This window comes from Cynocephalus volans, chromosome 1 (assembly GCF_027409185.1).
Source record: "Cynocephalus volans isolate mCynVol1 chromosome 1, mCynVol1.pri, whole genome shotgun sequence".
Classification (NCBI taxonomy): Eukaryota; Metazoa; Chordata; class Mammalia; order Dermoptera; family Cynocephalidae; genus Cynocephalus; species Cynocephalus volans.
The window spans coordinates 261715929-261732411 of record NC_084460.1 but is presented as its reverse complement, the minus strand read 5'-3'; the positions used below and the strand labels follow the sequence as shown (position 1 = coordinate 261732411).

At 41.3% G+C, this 16483-nt stretch overlaps 1 protein-coding gene across 1 annotated transcript in view; it reads left to right on the top strand.

The window, feature by feature from the left end:
* DNAH7 (dynein axonemal heavy chain 7) overlaps window positions 1-16483 on the top strand; it is a 246362-nt gene that overhangs the window by 155352 nt on the left and 74527 nt on the right. The window contains exons 47-49 of the mRNA XM_063077559.1: window positions 814-999; window positions 6783-6946; window positions 16262-16416. Of these exons, the coding sequence (XP_062933629.1) occupies window positions 814-999; window positions 6783-6946; window positions 16262-16416 (505 nt within the window). The remainder of the gene's footprint in view (window positions 1-813; window positions 1000-6782; window positions 6947-16261; window positions 16417-16483) is intronic.

The window sequence follows — 16483 nt, the reverse complement described above, 5'->3', positions numbered from 1 at the left end:
TTGAACCTTAAAATAAGATTTATCTAATCTTGTCTTCTTCTGAGAGTAATGATGCTAAGTCACTTAAAAATTAAATCAAAATAATTCAGATAATCTGTTGGAATATTGCTATTGCATGAATTGAAATAGATTTCCCCCAAATTTGCCACTTTCATAATTACTCGCCCCCCCCCCTTTTTTTATCACATTGCTTAATTACATATATCATATTTGGTTGGCAGTCTTATGCACAAAGTAGCTCTCAGAGATTGATTGATGTCCTAATTTATGCTTAATTGCAAGTGTCTGAGTAGGTTGACACAATTTAACAGCCTGAAATGTGCTTTGTAAATTAGCATAAACTACCAAAACTTTTAAACATTTAACCTTTAAGATCATCATTAAATCAATCATAAGTTAAATGAGGGGAAAACGTTCATAGAATATTTAAGATAAACTGCATCTAGATTATTTAAAATGGAGAGAAAACATCTGTATTTGCAGAAGAATGTTCTTTATTACTTACCTAACTTTCCATGTGTTAACTTAGGTCATTTCCTTAAATAGAGCTATTCTATGTTTTACATGATAAATGTCCATTATGAATTTCACCAATTGTATTAAAGTAGATAATTCATATGAAAAAGATTCTAAATGTCAAACTTTCCTGTATCATAGTGAACTACGTCACATTTTTCTTTTATATAATTTTTTTAAATTCCAGGGAGAAGTTTGTCATCGAAAAAATAACTTTATGTCTGAGGGTAAAATCTTGCAGAATTTTAAAGTTATTCTACTTGTGCATGTTGATAAAAGCTCGCTTTTATTTTTGAGGTTGACTTGTGCAGCAAAAAACTAGAACGAGCTGAGCAGTTGATTGGAGGCCTTGGAGGGGAGAAAACTCGCTGGAGCCACACAGCTCTGGAGCTAGGGCAGTTGTACATCAACTTGACAGGTGATATCCTCATTTCCTCAGGAGTAGTGGCTTACCTGGGAGCCTTTACAACTAACTACAGACAGGTGAGGGCTACTGTTCTGTCTCTTTCTGACCCACCTGCCATCACAGCCAGCAGTAGCCTTAGGGTTTGTTTTGTTTTGTTTTTGCTTTTTTGGTAAGTACAAGGAGTGAAATATTTTTAAATGATTTCTAGTTGTGTGTTTTAGTTATCCTATAAATTAGCTTGGGAATAAAAGATGCTATGTGAAATACTCGTCTAAAATCTAATTGTTTTAGAAACAAAAAAGATCTTCTTTAAAATGTAATGTGAAATGCTAGACTCTAATGATGAAATTTTAGTTCCTGAACAAATATAAAGGTATCAGGCCTTTGTGTGCGTGTGTGTGCATGTGCATGTGTGTGTGTTTACTCAACTACTCCCTATGAGTCTTAATAATAAGTCATTTCAAAATCAGCTCAGAGGCTGAAACTTTAGGGGAGGGAAAGGTAGGCCTGCTTAGAACCCTACGGATGCATGGCTTCTTTCCTAAGAAAACGAATCCTGACAAAAGAAAATGTCCTGCTTTGACTTCCCACCCTTTGACTGGTTCCACCTCAGCCTTCTCCCCAGCCCGACGCCTAAGCCCAGGAGTCAGTCTTGTCCTTCTCCCTGCTTTTCTCTTCTACTTTTCAGTTCTTTCTCGAATGAGACCTGCATACTCTTCAGCTCTCTTTAGAAAAGTTGAACTGGAATCCAGACCAGGACATAATCCTATCAAAAATTAAAAGAACTAAAAGAAAAAAGGAGGGGTAATGAGACTAAAGGGAAAGGAGAAATTCACAGCATTTGGCAATGGCTTCTGACGTCAAGCAAGGAGCGATGTGTGATCATCCCATGATCCAGCACCTTTACGTAGGGCTTTGGAGTTTTACAAAGCATTTGCTTGCACATTGTCTCGAAGGAACCTCACTTAATTTCAGGACTTTGTCCTAAGCAGGGTTAATTTTCAATGCCACTGTTATGGTTTCTTTGATTGTTGTTGTTGTCTTTTCTTAACTAAACTGGAATTAAATCCTCTCATAGATGATGCTTCTGGCTTTAGTCTTTTGGGTTCCGGCAGCCTTCATCCTGGTGTGTGGCATTCATATTCTTCTTATCTTTGCCTGTTCATTGGTGTCTTTGATTTGTCCAGGGTTATCTTGTAGCTCAAATAGTTAACATTTAACATAACACCGTTTATTTAGTGATAGATTTGTTTGCTTGTCAATTTCACAAACTGAAGCTTAGGAAGATTAAGAGAATTGCTCAGAGCCATATAGCTGGTTAATAGCAGAGCAGGAATAAGACTGTGGTCACTTGGATCCTGATTTAGCTGTCTTTCCACTCTCCTACATTGACGGAACAACAATAGGAGTCGCTGCAGCCACTCTGATCCTTCACTGTTGGCTCATAACATACCCCTGGGTGTTTGCACTGGCTCCTGTTTAGCACTGCAGTGCCATGCGGAAAGTACACCAGCTCCACCCAGTACTGTTCCTCCCAACCCAACCTCTCCGACAGCCTCATTCCAAGGGACCATGTCTTGAGGACTCTGCCATCACCCTGCTTCTACCAGAACGAGGGTCTCCCAGTCAGACCTCTACTCAGATGCGTCAAGGACACCTTGAGCTCCAGGGCTGAAACCTTGGAGACTTATTGATGGAAGCAAAGCCACACTCAAGCTAGACACATGATACAAGCAAAGCTTATAGCTCCTTCTGAGAATTTTCACCCACAGTCCATACCCCTGATTCAGACAGCTGCTTCATCCCACCCCATGTCATCTCTATGAGGCACTGAAGGCAATTTTAACTGCCCTTCCTTACTTCACTGTATCAACCTAGGATTTTCCTTCTACCCGTAAGTCTCTGATGTGACTGTTCCTTCCTGTGAATTCATTGTCTGAGTCTATTCTGGAATCGTCACTCTTCTCAGGTCAAGACAGCTGGCAGTTTACACTCATCAGAGGCTTCTTTTGCATTTCTCAATGTAAGAGTCACGTTGGCAACACCAGCACTCTGCCCAGATCTCCTCCTGCCTTCCACGTGCTTTCACAGCCAACAACCAGCACTGGTGGCCTTTTTAATTTTTTTTTTTGGTCAAGACTTCCCTTGGGTTCTCAGAACCCACTTTACCCCATGCTTGGAGAGCTAGAAGTGCCTGGGAACTTACTCCCTTCTGGGGCAGCCCTTAATGAATGACTGACCTGAGCACGAGAGTCTGTCTCCCTTCCCTCGGGTTGGGACAACTCCAAGGAGTCACTTATACCCCTGAGGTTCCCTCTGGGATCAAACTGAAGCCACCCACTGCAGGGCTTAGGCTGGTCCCTCACCCTTTACTGGCTTCTGCTCTGTCCTTGTGCTGCTTCCCCTGAAATCCCTTCCTTAGTACATCACCTCACATAAATCTCCATTTCAGAGTCTGCTTCTGCGAAACCCAGACTAAATCAGAGGCCTTGCAACATTTGGTCCTGTTCTAACATCAAAGAGTCCCAAGTCTCTCGATACCAAGGGCCCTAAATACATAGCTGGTCCCACCTCTGAGCTTACAGCTGAGTAGTTGTCAATCATTCATCAACCTCTTTGCAGAATTTCTGGTGCCTTTTATAAATAAAACATAGGAAAATAGAGCTCTCCCAGGATAAGTGGGCCCACAGTACTTCAGCTGCAATGCCCATACCAATCCCCAAAACAGAATCCTACAGTGTTGTCAAGGATATACAAGCCCTGAGTTTGAATTAATTTGAACTTTCTAAGTTACCTTTTCCCTGCCAATAATCAGAGTCAAAACTGTCTTTGTGGTGGTTGATATTTTCACCAAGGTGATACCCTTATGGCCAGTTTTCCACTTTCACCATCTGTCTTGCCACCTGATTATCAGGCAAGGCCCATGGCTTGTACGTGGAGATGCTTGTTCAGTTACCCTGTGGTGCTACACCCTTACAGACGTATAACTGGGCCACTGAAATCACTAATCCGGAGTTCATCCGTGATAACACTAAACAAAGCATTCCACAGCAACTATTGCTTCCATTCTCTCTACCTCTTGCCCATGTCATAGGCTATCATGCTTATTCCAGCATCAAGCTAAAGCCAGGAAAACTTGCAGACCTCCCCCAAAAGTCTGCAGGCCAACCTACTGCCTGAAAACAAACAAAACAAAACATGTCAGTAGGAACTATGTAGTAGGAGATAGAATCCAAACTGGAAATGCTATCTGCCCCTTCTCCCTGCGTAGCTACACCACCTGTTCCTGGACTCATCAATCAAGCAAAACAAAACAAAACAAAACAGCCAGAGGATATTTATCAGGCACTTGCGATTGGCAGAATTTTGGATCCATGATCTTCACCTCCAATTGTTACACCTGTGAATATGTTACATTACGTGGCAAAGGGACCTTTCAGGTGGAATTAAGGAATTATGAAATCAGCTGACCTTAATGTAGCAGAATTATCCTTGGTTATGTTGGACTTCACTGTAGGATAAGCCTGAAATATCTTTTCTGAGCAAGAGTAAGGAAGTACCCAAAGAATGATGGGGATATGTTAAAAGGACACAATTTAACTTAAGGGTACTCCCAATGGCCAAATTTTGGACAATTTCAATATCACAACAAATAATGATAGTAACATATTATAACCCATTGAAAAAAAATATGAAATGATGAGTCTATACTGACATAAATTAATAAATGAAAAAAAAAAGACTGCTGTGCTTGACAAAAACCAGGGCATTTTCACAGTTACAGAGTACCTCCCTGCAAAATCCTTATTAGTTGCAAAGGGAAAGGGGAAAAGAGCAACTTAACAGTGCGGAAGCTGTAATATAATATTTCACAAGTGCTCTCTTAACCATTTTAAACCATGGCTAAAAACTCCAGATTCCCTTTTTCTGTGGATTGAATGTCCCCTCAAACTCACTGAAGATTAATCTCCACTTGAACTGTTAAGAGGGTGGGAAATCCTATCATGGTCATTGTAAGGTGGAGCTTTGGGAAGTGATTAGATTGTGAGGACTGTGCCCTGGTGAATGGATCGATCCATTCATGGAGTAACGAGAGTGGTTCTGATGGCTTTAACAGGAGAGCAAGTGAGGATGCTAGGCTCTTTTGACCAGCCATTTCACCATGTGATATTCTGTGTCACTGTAGAGTCACTACCAGGAAAAGGCCCTCACCAGATATGTCCCCTGAACTTTAGACTTCCCAACCTCTGAAACTGTAAGAAATAAATTTTATTTCCTTATAAATTACCCAGTTTCAGGTATTTCTGTTATAAGCAACAGAAATGGACTAATATATCTTCTATGGGAAATTTGCTAAGCCCTTACCCCAACAATTTCCCTGACTATGCTCTAACACTGTAGGGTTACAGTGTGCACCTTCCAGAGGCTCCCAGACACCTAACTCTCATGGACAACCCATTCTTCCTCACACCTGTAGAATTCTTCAAAATACCCAATCCCCAGGAAGTTTATGAAATCTAGCTAACCCCATCCTGCTGACCATGTATTAGCAGCCTCTGGCGGGAGACAACAGCCTGTGTGACACTGTATGGCAGTCTTCTCTCCTTTGGAGCTATAAATGACAAGGAATTCTGCCTTTTATCTGTGTCTTTGTGTTGTGTCCCACCATCCAAAGAACCTATAATCACACATAAGTTCATATCATTATGAGACAGAAACCTGGCAGACACCACCTTAATCAAGTGATAAAAATGAATGTCATCAGTAAATGAACATCTTGAAATCATGTACCACTTGATGGGATGCAATGAGAAGAACACTACCATATCTATAATATTCCTGCCAAAGGTACATAACCTTGAATCATGAGGGACAACACACAGACCCAACTGTGGGGCATTCTACATAATATTAACTAGCTTATCAAGGTCATGGGAGTCATCAAGTCCCCCCAAACTGTCATAGCCTTTCATGGGAAAACCTAAAGGAATGTTGGTCTGAACTACTCAGCAGGAGCCTGATGGAGATGGCAGTGCCCACCACCGTAGCCTCTCAGCCAGTGCCACCTATGCACACACAGCATCCTCATCAGCCCAAAGGCTGGTACCAATGCCATGTATATCCACCTAACCCCTTTGCTTGTTGCCACCTTCTCCTGGCTGGTTCCTAACCTATTTTCTCTCATCATGTCTTTCACTATTTTTGAAATCTTTGTTCTGTAACCTTAACTTGGACATTGACTTCTGACTTTCTGAGTGTGAACCTTGGCTTGTAGTAAGTATAATCCTGGTTCCTGGGCATCCTAGCAGACTGTGCCCCAGATAGGGTATCTCAAATTTCCAGGTGTGCCCTGATCCTTGTTGTCACCTAATAGCCCTGTATAGTCCCTCCCACGGGGCATATGAAAACCAGAAATAAATGATTTTTGTGTCTCCTGCTGATTCAAAGTGGATTTTGTCTTACACCATAATATTGTAGTAACTTTTGCTCAATATTTGTGACATAAAGAACAAATGCAGAAAATCATGGTGGTCCCCAACTAAAGTGAAGCTTTAGACTAACAATGATAATGATTTTTTCCAGATACAAGATTCTCACTTCATTGATAACTGATCAATCAAGATTTATATATTTATTTATATAATTTGAGTATAATTACTTTTTATTTGAGTACATAGTTGATCTTCTAAATTATAATTTTATTTGAAAACAAAATCTGATAAACACGAATCATTTTTGAGGTAGAGTTTCAGCAATGGTGTTTGTTGACTCAGTGAATAAAGCATAATCAAGAAATTTATAAAGTATTCTTTTGATAACCTCCAGCCTCATTTTATATCTTTCTGTGTATGTTTTAAAGAACCAAACCAAGGAGTGGACAAATTTGTGCAAAGGAAGAGATATCCCCTGCTCAGATGATTATTCTCTTATGGGTACCCTGGGAGAAGCTGTGACAATTCGAGCCTGGAATATTGCTGGATTACCTTCTGATTCATTTTCCATTGATAATGGGATCATCATAATGTAAGGAAAATACTGTTCTCACAAATTATCTCACAAATTAACTAATTAGTAGATTTATTTATCTGTACATCTTTAAACAATTTTAGGTAGTAAGATTTTGCAGTATTAAAAAACTTAACTAATTAGCTAAATTAAATATGAATAAATTCCTTCTCCTGTTAGTATTGGAACAGTTGAGTATTGGAGAGAGTAGTATACAAACAAAACAAAACAGATGCCTTTTGCTTAATTTTAAATTAATTTTCAACAAATAGAGAAAAACCCTGTCATAAGTAACTGAAATCCAAAATTTTCATTGCCCTAAGATGCAGGGTTTTGTTATTGCAGGCCAATGAAATGCACAGCAATGAACTGTTGGTGGTGACTGGGCAGGTTGTACCAAATTCTGTGTTAGTCCCTGGTGCAGAATCAGCTTAAATGTGCATGGATATGTTTTTGGGTCCTGGGCTAATTGGAGATTTCGAGACAGTGGCCGCTGTTCCTCAATCTCCTGGTTAGTAGATAAATCCCATGGAGACTGAACCTGGAGAACACTAGAGGCTTGTCCAGCCTCACCCTCTCCTCCCGGTGTTACTTCCCAGAAACCAAGGACTTTGGTCAGCAACAGTGCAAGGACAGTCATCAGTTGTGTTATTTCCAAGTTCATGTTACCATGGGCCTTTTATCACTGGGCCAGTCTTCTTGGGGTTTTAGCACTTTAAGAATAGCACAGATATTTCCTACTGTCAGTAGGAAACATTCAGTTCTGTGTTACGTGACTGTTTTGATCAGTTTTTAGTTTACTACTGAAAAAGTAATTGATATGATGGTATTAATTTAAAGTAAAAATGATTGAGGCATGTGAACTTTTAAAATAGAATTAACCACTAAATGTGAAGGCTAGCTTAAAGTTTTTGTGTGTAGTATTAACAAAAATCATTCCAGAAATTAAAACTCCGATGAACACATTTTATTTACTGCTCAATATACTACCCTGACACACGGATTTTTTTAGCATTTCTTTACTGAATTGTTCTACCAGGATTTGAGATATGTGCAATTTGTTTATAATATGAAACCAGATAAAATCTGAATGAGAACACATAGAGGAAGTTAAAGGAGTAGTTACTATTAGATACTTGAGACAAGCTAATTCCTGTAGTTGGGTTCTGAATGGAGTCCAAAGCTTTCTGATAACCAAGGCAAAAAAAAAAAAAAAAAAAAAGTGCTGTGTCACGGAGTTCTCATTTCTTCGTTTGTTATCCAAGTAAATCGTAATTAGGGAGACAAACTATTTCAGTAACTAAATTTAAATCTAATTATTTTGTTGATTTGGAGAAAAGATTACAAAGCTTTTCTTTGGGGGACTAAAATTAAGTACTGGGTACTCTGAACCAATAATCTAAATTAATTCAGAGAGAAATTAAAGAATCCAGATAAATGATAAATATGTGCATTAGTTTGCTGTTCAAATACAGATTTTTAAGTGCCTTTTTAACACGTACGGGATGGCAGCTAGTTCGTTGTTTAATTACTTAACACGTGGCATGCAGACAGTTTGAGCTGATGTTTATTTTTTATTATTTTTATTTTTAAATTTATTTTATTTATTGAATCAAAACCAATTATACGTATTTTGGGGGTTGAACATTGAGATATGTTGATTAAATCAATATTACTAGCATATGTATTGTTACAAATCGTAATTATTCTTTATGCCCCTTGTCCAACCTCTCCCTTTCCCCCATTCTCTCCCCCTCCCCCCACTAATTGCCCTAGATTTCTTCTTCTGAAAGAATAATGGTTACTCTGTTAACTTGTTGCCTAGATGATCTGTCCAATGCTGAGAGGTGTGGTCAGGTCCCCCAATATTATCATAGAGCAGCTGCTTCTTCCGTCACTCTGAAATGGGTTTTGTGGAAACAGACATCCTCTTCTTTTCTTTGTCTCTGCTGGTGACCCTTCTTGTGTGAATGCACTCCAGTGGTTGGCGGACCATCTGCATGGTGGCTGTGGCATCTAGCTACTTTTGCAGCAGCCATGGTTATTGTGGTGGCTGTGGTGGGCCACCCACATGGAGGTGCTGTTTTTGGCATGCTCTTTGGCACTGGCAGTATGCCTGGTTGTGGGGTGTGTTTGGTCCCCTTCTCTATGCCTCTGGTCCCTGGGCAGGCCCCAAGGCACTGGCGCCATTTGCCTGGTTGTGGGAGAGGGGTCCAGTCCCCTTCTCCATGCCCTGAGTACCTGGGTGGGCCTTGAGATCCTGGTGCAGTGTACCTGGTTGTGGGAGGAGGGTCCAGTCCCCTTCTCCATGCCTTGGGTACCCAGGTGGGCCCCGAGGTGCTGGCGTTTTGTGCCTGGTGTGGGAAGAGGGTCCAGTCCCCTTTTGCATGCCTCTGTGCCAGGTGGGCCCCGAGGTGCTGGCACGGTGTCCCTGGTTGTGGGAGAGAGGTCCAGTCCCCTTCTCCTTGCCGTGGATCCCTGGGTGGGACCCAAGGCACTGGCTCAGTGTGCCTGGTTGTGGGAGAGGGGTCCAGTCCCCTTCTCCATGCCATGGGTCCCCAGGTGGACTCCGAGGTGCTGGCATGTTGTGCCTGGTTGTGGGAGAGAGGTCCGGTCCCCTTCTCCATACCCCAGGACTCTGGGTGGGCTCCGAGGTGCTGGCATGTTGTTCCTGGTTGTGAGAGGGTGGTCCGGTCCCTGACTCCATACCCCAGGTCCCTGGGTGGGCCCCAAGGCGCTGGCTCAGTGTGCCTGGTTGTAGGAGGGTGGTCCGGTCCCTTTCTCCATGCCCTGGTTCCCTGGGCGGGGCCCAAGGTGCTGGCGTGGTGTACCTGGTTGTGGGAGAGAGGTCTATTCCCCTTCTCCTTGCCTCGCGTCCCCGGGCAGGCCCTAAGGTGCTGGTGTGGTGTGCCTGGTTGTGGGAAGGTGGTCCGGTCCCCTTCCCCATGCCCTGGGACCGTGGGCAGGCTCCGAGGTGCTGTCTTGGTGTGCCTGGTTGTGGGAGAGAGGTCCAGTCCCCTTCTCCATGCCTCGGGTCCCCGGGCGGGCCCTGAAGCACTGGCACAGTGTGCCTGGTTGTGGGAGTGAAGACCATTCCCCTTCTCAATGCCCTGGGTCCCTGGGTGGGCTCTGAGGTGCTGGCATGTTGTGCCTGGTTGTGGGAGAGAGGTCTGGTCCCCTTCATCTTGCCTCAGGTCCCTGGGCAGGCCCCAAGGTGCTGGTGTGGTGTGCCTGTTTGTGGGAGGGGGGTCCAGTCCCCTTCTCCATGCTTCAGGTCCCCAGGATGGCCCCGAGGCACTGATGCAGTTTGCCTGGAAGTGGGAGTGGGGTCTGGTCCCCAGATCCAAGCCTCCAGTTCCCAGGCAGACCCCAAGGTGCTGGTGGTATGCCTGGGCCGGAACTAATTTTTTGTCCTTTGCTTCTAACGGGGAGGGGGGCGACTTCCTGTGGGAACCAGTACTTGAGTGTGTCGTTGTTTAAACTGCTACTTTGCTGCTGTTTCCCTAGGGAAGGCTTTTTGTGCTGCTCAGGGTTTAATGGTTGACCTTATAGGTACTTCCGGCTCTCCAGAGACCAGGTGCACCTGTGTTCTGTAAAATCTCTGATCTGGGTCTGAGTTTTTTCATCAAACTGCACCCCATGCAATTCTGCATTCCTCACCAGTCTCCTCTGAGTGGTCCTGCACTGATTGGGGGGCAGATCAGCTGTCCTTGCTGTGTCCCAGTGTTCTCCTGGTGGGCATGTCTCCCCCACCCCCCGTGCTCCACTTCCCATGGGACAGGTGCTGGGCCGGTCCCTTGTGATGACTCACCAGCCTCTGAGTGGCTCCCCTTTTTCAGTTGTTCTGGCTCCTCTTTCCTGTGTGGGTCCACAGGAACCCTATTAGTGGTCCTGCTGTCCTGGGGGCCGCCAAGGCCCTCTTCTCCCCTGCTGCCTCCAAGTAACTCCATCTGAAGGGCACAGCTGCGGCTCCTGCTGGCTCCTGCTCTGTGCACTCAGCAGCTCGAGCCTTAAAGCAGCTGAGGCCCGAAATGCTCTGAGCAGCTTTTTCTTTCTCTCATGGTGGTTTCTCCCACCTTCATGAACTCCGTAGGTCTCTCCTCCACTTCCTCTGAGCTCCAGCAGCCCTGGCTTGGCTGATGTCACATTTTTATAGTTGTCAATTTGGTTGATTTGTGGGAGAGAGTTATGCTAGGGACCGTCTATTCTGCCATCTTGATTGGATCCTCAGAGCTGAGGTTTAATGTTAGAATAAACCTTAGAGATTGACATAAACGGGAGATTTCTGAAATTTTGGAAGTCCAACTTTACCTTCACTTCTGTCCAGCTGACCAATCAACTTCAGCCTGGATAGCAGTCCAATTTTTACCGTTTTTGTTATCGTCGTTGCTGTTGTTTTCCTCTCGGAAAAGAGCTTTGGCTCTCCTCAGGCACATGTGAGAATAGCTGGTAGTGTCCCACATACTGGTAGTTACGTCTTCATTGTTTTGATTTGCAATTTATATACCTTTGTTCCACCTAGCAGGACATCTATAACTGTTATATCCATTGGAGGCCAGATTGCATCTTATTTTCTAGCAAGAAAATGTACCCTTTCTTTCAGGTTCAGTCATATTTCAATAATGATAGAACTATTGGTGAATATTTCTGCTTTTAAGTTTCCAAAATTTTCAGTAATTATTATTCAAGACCACACATTCACATTTTGGGAGGGATGGAGGTAGAAAATGATGTTAATGCATCATAACTCCTACATCTTTGCTCTTGTTTATTAAAATGTTGAAATATTAGCAAAAAGTTATGGTAGCAACTTTATTAGGAAAACACTAACATTTTTCATTCTCGGCTTCTTTTGTCAATATGCTTTGGTAATCTGAAACTGAGAGGTTTCAGTAAATAGGTTTAAGATGATCACTTTGATGTATCAGGTAAATATCTTATTCACTTGCCTAGTGTCTCCTTCCACTCTGCAGAGATCCCTGCTTGATAACGACAATAACTAACTTGGAGCACTTACTGAGCACCTAATCCCTGTGGAGTGCTTTTCACATATTATCTTAGCTGAGTGAGGAGTCAATTATTTAGGAAAACTGGAAGAATCTAGAAAATTTAGACAAGTTAAAATATAATTAACTTTGGGGGCTATTGACACCCAAAGGTCCTTGGCAAATCAGAATTTCAAAGGCTAGGGATAACATTAAATGTAATTGGATTGTACTCATATCTGAACATTTCACTGGTAAAGGATTAGAATTGTTTAACAGCATGGTAAGTAGATGAGACCTATACTCGTATCTGATATAACTCTGCTTTTTTAAAAAAGTAAGTTTTCATTTCTACAGGAGAGAGAGATACTAGGTTTATTTCAGCAGCGATAGTAACTGAGAGGAACACCCACCCTTCCTTGTCCATTTTTATTTGTGTGTAAAGAGGAAAATAGCAAAACTCTCTGAAATGCCCCGCTGCTGTATATTTAATTCTGTGTCCTTCCATGCAGACTGCTGTGAGCATGTATTATCACTGTGAGAAGTCTGTATTTTTCAAAAACCTTGAAGAACATCAAATGACAATCATCTTTAGACAATAACAAAAGAACAAACAGTTTCAAAACTTGGACACTGAGTGCTATAAAAATTCAGTTTTCATCTGGAAACCACTTGTTTTTAAAGCATTTGTGGATTCAAGAAGGTTCGAGGGAGAAAGTAAGAGAGAGGAAGATGTGTGGAGAAAAATATTTTCTTGTCAAAAATAATGTAAAATAATGGTGAAGTAAGCAAGTAAATGACAGTGCTCATTCATTTAGAATTCAGGATTTATATTTATCCAAAGTGTGATACTACTTAAACTAACGTTTGTTGCAAATAGCTCTCCACAGTAATTGTTAGTGTTTGTACATATACATATTATATTTTAAAACCTATACATATATTTTAAACTAATATTTTTTAATCTATTCTGAAGAATATCTCCTTTGAAATTTTATTCATCTAATATGTTTTCTATGGAAGCCCTAATCTTTAAAAACAAATATTATTATTAGCTAAAGTCACAAGCATTGTCCTGTCTCTGAATCAAAAAGATGTTACACTGAGAATGTTATTTGGGGAAAATAAGTTTGATACAGTTGTTAACTGGGTATGGATCAACAACGGGGATTAGTCTGGGACTTGAGTTCATGTCATAGCCCAAAGCCTTTGGTGTGCTTCTATAGCTGTGTTCCCTGCACACACTGCATGGGTAGTGAGCCTAGGACTTGAGTCTGTTTGTTCACAGAACTGGGGAGTCCTGTCTTCAGGTCTTTTCTCTCCAGGATTTTCCCCACACTTTGCATACACGAGGGGCCCCTTTTCCTGTATTTTTCTGGCCAAAATGATGGAGTTCCCGTGGTATTGCACAATTCCACGCTGCACTTGGAGCAAAGTGGCAAGAGAAAAGAGAGAGAAAAATACCTGGATTCCTCTCACAGTCTGTGCACAACAGAGTTCTCCTTTCCTAGTTCTTCTATCCAGAGAGATGGGTTTTTGTTCAGTGTTTTAGGTAACTGCACCACTACTGCTTCCAAAATGCTAATACAATTCTGTGACTGGGGTAAACCTTGGGGTAGAGACAGAAGAGAAGAAAAGAGAAAAAGCAAAACAAAATATGGATTTCCCCCCACACTCTGACTCACTCATGGTCACTTCCTCAGATTTTTAGTTTGTGTTTTTGCTGCCTGTGCCTGGTGCACAATTCCATTAAACCAAAAGATAAAAAGAAAGAAAAAAGCCCCCAAACCAAAACAAAACCAGAAACTCACCATCCCCTTATTGGTCATTCCTCAAATTTTGATTTTTTTTCTCCCACTCACTTATTATTTACTTTTTAGAATCTGCAAGTAATTGCTTTTTGTATTTTGTCCAGAATTTTTGGATGTAATCAGTGGCGAAGATAGGCTTAGCCCATCTTGGTCAGCATCAGAAGTCCTTTTCTCTGATTTTGAAATGCTATTCATTGGACCCGTACTTTCTATGCAGGGATAATCTCTTAGAGAATATCAGTTTTTAGGATGATTTAACTTGTATAGCTTCTGCCAGATGTTTTTTGCTGTTTCTATATCAGTAGATTATGGAATGCAAACTTCATTTGATCTAGGAAAAAGGTATAAAGGAAAATGAACATAAACCCTTTCCTCAAAGGAATGTACAATTTTGTGGGGTGATGCAGTTAAGGGATTATAGAATTACTATAATATAATATTATTATTATATGAAAGTACCATAAATGTAATATAGATGAATTTTGAAAGGAGTTTAGAGATCAAGAAAGGCTTTGTGGATTACATAGCTTTTGAGCTGACCTTGAAAGATGAGTAGGACTTGAACATGAAAAGATGGGGAAGAAGTGTATTTTGGACAAAGAAACAGCATGAACGTGGGTATTGTGGCTAAAAGAATGTGGAGGCAACAGAAAGAAGGATGAGTCACGCAGTTTCTTTAGAGGAGCGTAACAGCTATTTAACACTCACACTTAATCCTCCAAACTTAAAAATGGCTCTAAAACATGACAGAATGAAAATTTTGACATATTTATAATTTTATTTCTAATTTCCCTTCTCACCCCCATTAGTTTTTTAAGCATATGATTCTCTTTTTCTTAGTTGATTGCATCTAATCTGCTACTGTCTTTTCTTCCTAAATGCAATTTATGTTGTGGAATGATTTTTATCCCCCTCAAATTTATATGTTGAAGCCATGATCCCCAATGTGACTGTATTTGTAGACAGGGACTTGAAAGAGGTAATTAAGGTTAAACAAGGTCATAAGAGTGTAGCTCTAATCCAGTATGATCAGTGTCCTCATAAGAAGAGAGAGAGGCACAGAGACTCTTGCACAGAGAAAAGGCCATGTTAGGACACATCAAGAAGGCAGCTGTGTGCAAGCCAAGAAAAAGAGGCTTGTGGAGAAACTAAACCTGCTGGCACCTTCCTATTGGACTTTTGGGCTCCAGAATTGTGTGGTTTAAGCCACAAGTCTGTGGTATTTTGTTATGACAGCACCTGTAGACTAAACATTATATAATGTTGATACCGGAGGACAAGACTATCTTCTTTACCATCTAAGCTACATGTTTTATATCAGGCTCTAACTTATGTGCCAAAAAATATAATCACTTCCATTTTGGGGGACAAATTTTCCAATGACATTCTCAATTCATTTTATAATGAGAGAGAATTGAACATATTCTACAGTAACCTCCCCACCTTTTTTTTTTTTCCCCTCAGTCACCTTTTATTTTCTCCTCCTGCTCTGCATGAATTTGCTTTGCTTAGTTTTGGAGGGCATGACGATATCTTTAGGAAGTTGGCCTGAATTATGGCTTGTGTTTATTGAAACTTCTAAGAGAAAGAAAAAGAACGGTAATCTTAATGCTGATCACACTTCATATGGGGCAGAAAGCTATGTGCTTAGATATCATATGGTGATGGCAGATCCTAGCTAACTCTTCTGTGACTCCCCATCACCCTGGAAAGTAAGCTGGGTTCTTCATGGAGTTCTGCTCTTGTTCTTACCATAAAAGGAGTGTGTGGGGGGGTGGGGGTGGGGGATGGGAGGGGGCGTGAGTGAAAATAAAACAGGTATGAGCTTTCCCATAGCGTAAACCCCCGGACTTTCAGAGAATATATTCCTGTCTCCAAGAAACTCACGATCACTAGACAAATATATAATCAGCTACATACATGACACAAAATATACAAGTGTTTGAAACAAACCAGTTTGGGTCAACAATTATGTTAACATCTTCGTGTCCATGACTATCATGAGGGTTAGATGGTATAAAATTATGCTTCCCACCTTTTCTTTAGTCCATTATATCTCTAATGGTCTATATGTCAGACAGAGATAGGATGTTCCAATCCTTTCTCTTTCCCTGTTGTACAGATGATAGCAGGTAGAAGCTGAGGAAGTAAAATGACCTGCCCAAGATCCCGTGATTAATAAATAGCAGGGCCTGGTGAAGAACTGGAGTTTCCTGATTTCCAACTCAGTCCATCTGATGATTGTCATTGTGACTTAATTAACCAAAGCAGCAAATATTTTCAAAAGTGTAATTTAACATTTAGAGATTGTAATTTTCCAAAAAAAAAAAGTAAAACAAAAAACTTGTATTAACTTTGTGGAATGGTTTCTGTAGTTGCCATTCTAGTAGCCCACTCCATCTATATGTCTCTGTTTTCAGAATATAATTTATCATAAGCTAAAAAGTAAATGTTATTAAGAATGTGACGTGTTTATGATTAAATAGTGCAGCAACGAATCATGGCTGGACCAGCATTATCTTTTTCCTTCGTTTCAGGAATGCAAGAAGGTGGCCTTTAATGATAGATCCTCAAGGTCAGGCCAATAAATGGATCAAGAACATGGAAAAAGCCAACAGTCTTCATCTAATCAAATTTAGTGACCCTGATTATGTCAGGACTCTGGAAAATTGCATCCAGTTTGGAACTCCTGGTATGTAGTTGAATAACAAGTGTGCATTATGCAAATGCCTGGAGAGGGCACAATTAACACAAAATGA